Source organism: Gastrolobium bilobum, unplaced genomic scaffold (genome assembly GCF_033153095.1).
Source record: "Gastrolobium bilobum isolate Gb01-03AN ecotype WA unplaced genomic scaffold, APGP_CSIRO_Gbil_v1 utg58643, whole genome shotgun sequence".
Taxonomy (NCBI): Eukaryota; Viridiplantae; Streptophyta; class Magnoliopsida; order Fabales; family Fabaceae; genus Gastrolobium; species Gastrolobium bilobum.
In genome coordinates this window covers 16,789-27,906 of record NW_026895957.1, presented here as the reverse complement: position 1 = coordinate 27,906, position 11,118 = coordinate 16,789, and the positions used below count along the sequence as shown (strand labels likewise).

General features: G+C 35.5%; 1 protein-coding gene across 1 annotated transcript; it reads right to left on the bottom strand.

The window, feature by feature from the left end:
• Positions 1 to 4,808: 4,808 nt before the first annotated feature.
• LOC133296969 (auxin-responsive protein IAA14-like) lies at positions 4,809 to 8,427 on the bottom strand. Its single transcript, XM_061496010.1, has 5 exons — positions 8,079 to 8,427; positions 7,262 to 7,494; positions 6,142 to 6,277; positions 5,855 to 5,916; positions 4,809 to 5,111 (listed from the first exon to the last, which is right to left on the bottom strand). Exons 1-5 carry the CDS (start codon positions 8,300 to 8,302, stop codon positions 5,074 to 5,076), a joined length of 693 nt encoding a protein of 230 aa, XP_061351994.1. The 5' UTR covers positions 8,303 to 8,427; the 3' UTR covers positions 4,809 to 5,073.
• Between the last annotated feature and the right edge of the window lie 2,691 nt (positions 8,428 to 11,118).

Sequence of the window (11,118 nt, the reverse complement as noted above, 5' to 3'; positions counted from 1 at the left end):
CTGACTTCGACTCCGTCCGTGGTGAAATCCTTCGCAAGGACCCCAAGCTTGATTTGGAGGGAAGCTATGCCTATGTTCGTCGTGAACAGCACCAACGTCTCACTATGGGTCGCCCACACACTAGTACTGAATCCTCTGCTCTAATAACTCAGTCATCTCGTCCTTCCTCCGGCTCCTCTTCCACCAGACACGACAAAGAACCATTCCCCAACAAGTCCAATCCTCTTATCTGTTCGTATTGTGGGGATACTGGACATACTAAGACTCGTTGCTATGAACTCATTGGATATCCTGAGTGGTGGGATTTTTGCAAGAAGCCTCAAAGGAAAGCTCTCAACAAAGCTCTGGCCATCACTTCGGCTACTGAGTCTACCGATTCCCCTCCTCCCGTTGCCAATGCTGTGTATGAAGGACTGTTAGGTATGTCTCATGCTTTCTCTACACTCTCTCGAAATACTGCTTGGATAGTTGATACGGGTGCCTCTGATCACATGGTTTGTTCTCCCCATGCCTTAACTCATATTAATCCTACTGCTAAAACAATGATTTCCACGGCTAATGGAGGGACCTCAGCTATCACTGGTCAAGGTTCCATTGTATTATCTCCTACAATCACCCTTAAATTTGTTTTGGTTGTACCATCTCTTGAATTTAACCTTATTTGTGTCATTCAACTAACCTCAGACCTTCATTGCAAGGTTATTTTTTATCCTAATTTCTGTGTCTTTTAAGGAAGCCAGAATCAAGAGATCCTTGGTTATGGAATTAGACATGGCAAGCTATACCTCTTGGACTCCTCCATCCTTGATAATTTCCCTTCCATTTATGCATCTTCTATCTCGAGTTTGGACTCTTCATCCACTGCTGCTTGGCTTTGGCACAAGAGACTTGGTCATCCCTCCTTTAGTCACCTCAAAAAATTGTTTCCCCAATTTTTTGTTAATTTGAATGTTGCTGATTTTCAATGTAAAACTTGTGTTTTGGCCAAGAGCCATCGTATTCCTTTTCATCCAAGTTTCAATAAAAGTTCTGTTCCATTTCAAGTAATACACTCTGATGTATGGGGACCCTCTAAAGTTCCTTCTTTCTCTAAATCTTATTATTATGTCTCCTTTATTGATGAATGCACTCGTATGGTCTGGATTACTTTACTCAAACATAAAAACGAAGTTTTTTCTGCATTTAAAAAATTTCATACTATGGTATTGAACTAATATTCTTCTGCCATCCATATTTTTCAATCTGATAATGGCTCAAAATACATGAACAATTTATATTCTGATCTTTTATCATCTCATGGCATAAAACACCAAACTTCTTGTCCATATACATCCCAACAAAATGGTCTGGCTGAGAGGCGTAACCGTTAACTTTTGGAAATTGTTAGAGCCTCTCTCTTCGAAATGAATGTTCCCCTCTGTTATTGGGGGGAGGCTGTGGTTTCCGCTGCTTATCTTTTGAATAGAACTCCTTCTTGTGCTCCTAATTTCAAAACCCCACAACAAGTCCTTGAATCCCATTTTTCTCTTCCTCATGTCACAAACCTTGAACCCAGAATTTTTGGTTGCACCTCTTATGTCCATGTTCCCAAAACGCTTAGGTCTAAACTTGATCCTAATGCAAAAAAATGTGTATTTGTCGGTTACTCTGATTCACGAAAAGGATATAGGTGTTTTGATCCCATTTCCCATAAAATGCATATTTCTTTGGAAATTTCTTTCTATGAATCTACACCATATTATTCATGGGGAGACTCTATTTCTTCTTCTAAATGGGAGACTGTCCTAGATCAATTTGGAGAAGCATAAATTCGTCTCCAAGACCAGTTCCCGGTTGATGCTCCTTCTCCTTCATCAAGTGTTGCCTCTACTCCATCTCCCAGCTCCACGAATATTTCTTCACATCCTGAAGCTTCATGTCTGATTCCTACACCTCGGATCTCATCCCCACAGCACCATGAAACACAAACTGAACAGGTTAGTGATATACAAAATGATTTATCCATAATCCCTACATCTCAGAGTTCTCCCATTCATATTAGAAGGTCTGTCTGTACCAATAAAGGTATACCAAAATCCTTTTATGAACCAGATCCAAAAGTCAAAGCCAAATACCAATTAGTAACTATGTATCTACTCAAAACCTCTCTGAATCATGTGCTCTAACCATTAATCAATTGTCTAGTGTATGTATTCCGAATAGTGTGCAGGAAGCATTAGATGATCCAAAGTGGAACTGCCATGGAAGTAGAAATGGAAGCACTTCAGAAAAATAACATCTGAGAACTAGTGCAGCCACCAAAAGACAAGAAAACAATTGGATGCAAGTGGGTCTTCAATGTAAAATTAAGAGCTGATGGGAATATTGATAGATTCAAGGCAAGATTAGTGGCTAAGGGCTATACCCAGAAGTATGGTGTGGATTACCAAGAGATGTTTGCTCCCGTTGCCAAGTTAAACACAATCCGTATTCTGATTTCCTTGGCTGCAAACAGAGATTGTAAATTAAGGCAATTTGATGTAAAAAAAATGCTTTTTTGAATGGAGAATTGGAAGAGGAAGTTTATATGGATGTGCCACCTGCAGTGAAGCTCTCTTCTTCAAAGGAGAATGCATTGTGCAAGTTAAAAAATGCACTATATGGTCTAAAGCAGTCACCAAGGGCTTGGTTTGGGAGATTTTCTCAAGCAATGATAAAATATGGATATACTCAAAGTAATGCAGATCACACCTTATTCTTCAAGCACAGGGAAGGTAAAATAACTATCCTCATAGTTTATGTAGATGATATGATCTTGGCTGGAGATGATGAGGAGGGGATGAAATCTCTTGCACAACACTTAGCCACTGAATTTGATATGAAAGATTTGGGTCAACTGAAGTACTTCTTGGGCATTGAAGTCACAAGATTCGAAGAAGGAATAGCATTATCACAGAGGAAATACGTTCTAGACTTGTTATCTGAGACTGGAATGCTAGCGTGCAAACCAGCTGACACGCCAATAGAAGTAAATCACAAGCTTGGTATTTACCTAGATCACATTGGAACTGATATTTGCAAGTACCAGAGGCTAGTGGAAAAGCTTATCTACTTATCTCGGACAAGACCATATATCTGTTATGCAGTAGGAGTAGTGAGCAGGTTTATGCATTCTCCTAGTGAAGAACACATGAAGGCTGCCTTTAGAATTCTGAGATACTTAAAAGGATCACTTGGAAGAGGTCTTCTTTTTTCGAAAAATAAAAAAGAAGGCATAGAAGGATATACTGACTCTGACTGGGCAGGAGACCAGACTACAAGGCAGTCTACCTTGGGTTATTTAACCTTTGTTTATGGGAATCTAGTCACATGGAGGAGCAAAAAGCAAAAAGTGGTTGCCAGTCAAGTGCCGAAACTGAGTTTAGAGGTATGTCATATAGAATTTGTGAACTTCTGTGGATTAAGAATGTCCTTAAAGATTTAAAATTACGAAATGATTGCCCTATGAATCTTTACTGTGATAATAAGGCTGCCATTGAAATTGCACAAAATCCAGTTCAACATGATAGAACCAAGCATGTAGAAGTTGACAGACATTTCATAAAGGAGAAGGTGGATCAAAAAATTATTAATATTCTTTACATCAAATCTGAAGATCAGCTGGCAGATGGCCTAACCAAAGCAATCTTTGTTAAAGCACATGGAAGTATACTTTGCAAGTTGGACATGTTGGATATACACGCACCAACTAGAGGGGGAGTGTTGAAACAAAAAATTAAATTCAAAGTTTGAGTTTGAAATATTGTTGTATTCTCTAGAATCTTAACTGAGTTATTTTTAGGAAATTTGTTTCATAGCAAATAGGCCCTGAGTTGTTACAATTTTGTATATTCCGATCCTAGGAATTTGTTAGTTTGTTGTTAGTTTGTTATTATTTACTCTGTATAAATGTATCTGAGAGGAACCATTTGAATACATGAGGAAGTATTTTACCAGTATTGAGATTTAACATGAGGGACTCTTGTAGGACCATGTGAGAATAAGAGAGAAAAAGAGAAAAACTAGACCCACACACTTTTATATTTGTATAGGATATAATTTTATCTTAACATGAGAACATTAAACTCTATAACTATTTCAACATATGGTGTCCTATAGCTTATTCAAAATTTTCATAACTATTTCACTGTTAGTGATTTTAATAAGAATAATATTATTTGTACCTCGTTTCAATAATTCTTATGAATTGTTCAAATCTTAGACGACATATAGGGTATGTCCTTGCTCAAATATGTTGACGTTCAATCGTTATATATATGCAATTTATATATAGAGCAAATCCCTAGAAATACTATAGATTTTCCTTCAGAGTCCCATCCAACAATTCCTTCATACATTATTTACTTCTTTTTGTTATTATATTTTTGGGGTGTTACCATTGACCCTAATAATAATGTCACTGATCCCATTAAATGTTATGAAACATGTAAGTGCTACTATTAATGCATTAATTATAGAATTATTCTATAATATACTGTATACTAATATACTGTATACTAATATATTATTCTATAATATACTGTATAACTAATGGCTATCAAAGAAACCCCATCACCATGCACATGGGCATGTTCCCCTCTCTAACTTTGGACAATATAAAATTTTTGATATTTTCCCCATCCAGCTGAGACATTAATAACTTTGTTGTACACAAATTAATTAAAACACAGACAAAATAAATTATGTGAAGAATCTTTTGACAGGAATAAATAATGCATTAAAATTGAAGGAATTAAGCACACGACAATATCGACAGCAGAGCAGGTTCACATAGCTAGCAGAACAAGTGCTTATTAGCAAGCCAACAGTAATAATAAACAAGCCAGACTAATATATAGGCTGAGTTTATTTGCTTCTTGTTCAGTACAAATGCCCATAAAATTAAACTTGAATCTATATACGATCAAAACAAAATAGAGACACATCCAAACAAATAACATTGTTCCATATTTGTCTCTGCTGAAGTGCTTTATATATCTTTTATAGATCCACTTTTAAACGGGACTCTGATATTGAATATGTATTAGGCCAGTCTCAGCTTCTGCTTTTGCATTTTTCCTTGGCTCTTGGTGCTGAAAGTACAGAAAAAGATGCCAACATTAGAATAGCAGTAAATTAATTTGTTTGGAATGGAAAACATCAGAATAAATTTGTTTAAAAAAGATGCCAACATTAGAATAACTATTTGCAAGCGATAGTACCTCTATCAATGGATCAAATGATACATAACAACAAGTGAGTTAACACCACATCTCAACCCAAAAATTTAAGACTATATGATTATGGGGATTTTTTTCCGCTTATGTCATCCTCACTTGGTTTATGTCTAACTGATGTGAAATTTCACAACACTCACATGTTATAGAAATACACAAAATTGACATTAATATGACTTTCACCTAAAACTTAAGTTTTTGTATTGAATTGATTTTTTATATGATATTAAAACCTCCATGATCAAGTGGTCACATGTCACGGATTCGACTTTCACATGTCTCCTATTCTATTAAAAAAATAATTAAAAGATTGTGGAGTTTTTAGGGATTGTGTATTGTCCACCTTTCGAGCCCAATGAGCTTTTGTGTGAGGTGCATTTTAGAAAAATATAAGATAATACAATTAATATGACATTCACTTAATAACTTAAGTTTTTTGATTAAATTGATTCTTTACATCACACTTTAATATTTCCAACAAAATTGCCAAATATAAAAAGTGATTAATAATTGTTTTTCCTAATAATCATTTCCACGAGTCATTAGATGAATGATAAGAAATATATAGTTGATGTTTAAAGATATATAATAATACATACCGAGCCCAATCGCTTCTGATCCTTTCATTATTCGCAGACGCTTGCATGATTCAACAAACATTCTTCAAGAAAAAAGAAAAGGGTTAATTTCAAGACTTAATTGAACTCAAACTACGGTTAATTGATTTTTATGTTCCATTGATTAAATAATTATGAGTCATGATGAATTTTATACTACTAATTAATAAAGACATTACAAAATTTACTTGGTATACCGTATACGACATTTATTTAATGAAAAGTGTAAGAATATATACAGCATAGTTTGCTGTGGGTGAAGAACTTACTCCCATGGAACATCACCCACAAGCATCCAATCACTATCCTTATCTTCATAGGTTGGCACATACTCAGACCTGTTCAGAAGATCCATCAACTTGCTCTCATTCATGAAGTCTATTATTCCTTGGGCCCCGTAGTTTCCTTCAGTAGACCAAAAAAAAAAAAAAAACCATAAATGACAAGAAAAGTCAGTGTATTATACTTCTAATTAAGTAATAGTTAATCATGCACTAACCTACAATCAATTAGCAAGATTGTAACATTGCTGATATGATTAAATCCAAAGAAAAAAAAATGATTAAATCCAACTCTGCATGCACCATCAACAAATTCACATGCCGGATAGATCAGGAGCAATAAAATAATGTTTAATCGGTAATTTCATGAGCAACAGTGCAACTGTCTTAGTCTTGCAGTTGTGTAAAGAGAGGTTTTGGGGCCGTATATATACGTAGGCAACGGAGGTATAAATTATATTTTTATTTTTGATCGTTGATTTTATTTATATTTAATTGTTTTAATTTTTTTTAATTATGTGAGCTATTGGATATTATTGTTGAGGTGTAAATGAGCTGGATCAAGCTACGCTTTGACCTATATATGTCATGTCTCTGTAAAATATTTTGTGTCTAAGTTGACCTATTAGTTTAATATAAACACTAAATTATAGATATTGTCTATTTATATTAAAAAATCAAAAGTTTCAGCCTAGATCTGTTAGTCTATTTAAATTTACAAAGTTTTCAATAAATAAAATAATATCATTTTATTACTCTAAATTACTTAAATATTTATTTTATTTTATTTTAATTAAATTAAATAAATAATACCATATAGACCGATTTGTAGATTTATAGATCAGACCTGATAAAAGTAAGCACGTGACTTATTTTCTAAACACACTGTTTTAAAGACTTGACTCTATTCTAGTTTATTGAATATATTAGACTATGCTTGACTTGACATAAGCTAGACTACAGGCATCAAATAAGTCATTTAATCCATTTACAATCCCTACATATAAGTGAATCAAAAATTAAATATTAGTGTAAAATTTCTTATTCATAAAATTAGTGTAAGCCATTATATACACACATATGATGAAATCTTGTGTGTAATGCTTACCTACGGTGAAGGAGCTGAACATTTTGACTAACGCATCAGATAATTGCTGGTAGCTTTTGTACATTTTCAAGTCCACTTTGCGAAGGTAAGGTGCGCCATCCATGGAAACCTTGACAAATGCCACAGAAGTAGTGCTGTTTTTTGTCTTCTCAGTGCCATCCTCACTATTAATCTTTTGCGACATAATGTTCTTCCTGTACGAGCGCACTGGTGGCCAACCAACCACTTGTGCCCTGAAATATTCCAAATACCCATCATCAATTGTATTCTTCTTTTGTTTTGTTCAAGATTAAAAACAAAAATAACTAGACAAAATTCAACTTATGGCATACTGTTATCGTGAATGAAGAAGTATATTCAATTGCATACTATAGTTTACCATTAGCAAAAAGGAAATTTTCGAAGAAATAAGCAGAAAATATAGAAGAAATAGAATGGCGATGTAGGGAAAGAAACGTGTGTGTTTTTTTTTTGGATATATTTTTTAGTTCATGGATTAAGATTAGTCTGGTTAGAACACTTTTAAATTCATTATAGGCGGCGGTTCTCTCAAGATCATTTTCTCTATTTTCATGGCTCGATTGTTGGTATCACTTGATTCAGGATAACCGATTCTTTATTATCACTTGAACCAATGATTATTGGTACAAGCCTATATTCTTAACTAATAGTACTTGGATGGTTGAAAGGAAACAAAAATCAGGAAGGAATTTAAACATCAACTTATTTTAGGTCCAAGAACAAGAAAATGGAAAATAGAAGCAAGCAGATGCCATTAACAATATGCAAGAAAAGTGGAGAAAGGGACTATTATTACTTAGCTGGTGGCTTATGAAGGGTCTTCTCCTTCGAGACATCCTTCAAATTCTCATTCATATCATCCTTGGAATGAAGATTAAGCTTGAGATCAAGAGTCTCAGAGAACCCTCTTTTTCCGGTGGCCCTTGGAGTTTCCACTTCAGTGCTTCCACCAGGCAAACCTAGGCATAGCTCTGTCTCCTTCAGGTTCAAATCATGCTCCTTCCCCAGCAAAGTTGCCATTTTTGGCTTGTCAATAAATTACACAGCCTCAGCAATAGATACTTAAATAAACGAAGCTATTTTTGTTTTATGTTTTGTTTTCCTTTCTTTCTCTCTAAAAGTGTCTCTCTTTATGGCACGGTTATTTCCTTTGCTTCCCCTTTCCTGTGTCCTATTATTCTTCTATTATAAGGCTGCTTGGTTGGGCTATATATAATAGGGGGGGGAGAGAGAGAGTTAATAATATAGGTCTTAACCGACTCTGTTGGTTTCATATGCTAACGGGATTTGAGGTACCTAACCTACTCTACTCAACTGGGTAACCGAAATGTGGAATTAATAAACCTCAATTTTTATGCCTTCCAAAGATACTAATCTGTCCCTTCTTGTGAATTTCAATTCACATGCAGTGCACGAGTGGTTTTTATTAGTTTCCCATCTACTATTGTCCTCTTATTGCAGGATTTGGTATTTTCTCATGTTAAAATTTTATATTATTTGATTATGTAAATTTTTTATATCTATTTTTTTTTTCATTAATGATATTGAACTTCACGTATGTGAAAAAAAAGATAACTATAAAAAAATTTCACATAATGAGGTGATATATAATTTTAAAATGAGAGAATTCATCCCTGGTTAACTTTTCTGAAATAATACATTGTTTTATTTTCTTTCCTCATACGTAGGCATGCAACTTGTACGATTTGTAATTTTTTTTAATACATATCTCTGCTCGCAATCATATCCTTTAATAATGTAATTTATGTAAAATCTTCATAGAATATATTACGAGAACAATCAGTGTTATTATTAGTAATGGACCGAACGGTTCATCCCATTCGCCGTAAACCCGTACTGGTTTTCAGATGAACCGTTTTGTTTTGTTGAAGTTTTAAGTATAATAATTAGAGGAGAATACTAAAAAAAAAAAAAAAAAAACAATTTAGAGGAGGGTTATAGTGAAAACTTTTATTTATTTTTTTTACAAACTACATTATGTTTTACTTAAGAGTATCTTATAGATAACACATAATGTGATTTATAAAAGTTTGTAAATAAAAAATTTGTAAATATAATCTTTCCGAAATAATTAATGGGGGTTACTGCTTGGATTCAAAACTTGGGTACTTGGGAAAGATATCAATAACATTTACCATTAGGTCAATACTTTTTTATGGTAGTTATCCAGTCACTATTGTATTTATTAGATATTATACTATAAATTAAATTTAACTGATCCAACTAGTGACTCACTGATCCATTGACACAATTCTGGGATCAAACCAATAACTAATTTGAGTTTAATAAAATTAAAAAGAATGATAGTGATTGAAAAGAATGGTAGTGACAATGTCATAGAAACAATATCAGTAGCAGTAACGATACAATATTTATAATTGTGATCATGGTTATCAATCATCGTAGTGGTTGTGATTTAAGAATGGTAACGATACATCGGGTGCATATAAGATGTTACATTTTATGATATCAGAGCACTTTCTAAGAAAAAAAGCCTGTATGTATTGCAATAACTTAAGATGCCTTGTTGTGTGAATTGTCTTGTGAGTTTCTATTAGGTTTTGCTATGATAATGCAAGTGTGACCACATTGTGTGGGCCTCATCAACTCATCCTTTGTATAACATGTGAAGAGTTATGGAACCTCCTAGGAGAACTCGGGAGACGAGTAAGGGTCAGTCTGATCCTATCATGACTGTATTAGCTGAGATACAGGCGGCTAGACAAGTTGATCAGGAGGCCACTAGAGTGGCCAACCAGGCTATGATGGATGCCGTGAGAGAGGCGAATAGGAAGGCCACTGAAGACGTGCTTGAGGTAAACCAACTGGCGAACATGACTATGATGAGGGTCATGTTGGAGGAAATGAGGACTGGTCGCAATGATAGCCAGCATCCGCCACCGCCACCACCACCTTATCACCAGGATGGGAATGGAGGAAGAGGGACGCACATTCCTGAGGACGATGGTCAGAGCCACATGGAGGGTGTTAGTCACCTTCCGGGGATGATGCAACCTTACTATGAGCCCATGGAAGATCAGGAGATGAGAGACCGCCAGCTAATGCTTACTGTAAGCACAAGCCACCTTTTTTATGGATCCTATGATCCCATTGTTGCAGTTAGATGGCTCCAGGCCCTGGACAAGATATTCAAGGTGATACAGTGTACTAATTCACAAAGATTGATGATTTCCACCTACATGCTTGAGGGAGATGCACATGAGTGGTGGATGAACACCTCTCAGGCGTATGAGATGCAGGGTCATTTGATTACTTGGCCATTCTTTGAGGAGTTGTTCCTTGGGAGATATTTTCCTTATGATGCTCAGGAAAGGAAACAGTAAGAGTTTGAGCGCCTGGTGTAGGGTTCCCTGACCATAGATGATACTTGGCTAAGTTCAATGAACTGGCCAAATTTGCCCATTTTCGGATTGCTATGCCTACACCTGTATTTTTAGCTGCTAAGTTCCGTAGGGAACTTAATGGGGAGATAGCAGATCGGATAGCTAGATATGCATCCAGAGATTTTGGTACTTTGATTCAGCAGTGCCGAGACATAGGGGATGTTTGTGTGATAAACAAGAAGAGAAAGACTGGAGAGCCAGAGACGAAGGGAGCTAGTGGTTCCACTACTTGGAAGGACAGGAGATTTGGGGGGAAAGGAAAAGGGAAGCAGTTATCTGTCAGGCAATCGCCTAACCAGTTCAAGAGGACATTTACTCAGCAGGGCAGTACAGCTAGACCTCCCACCATTCCCAGATGTACCGGGTATTGGAGATCACATGTTGGGCCTTGTTCCACCGATCAGATCAATT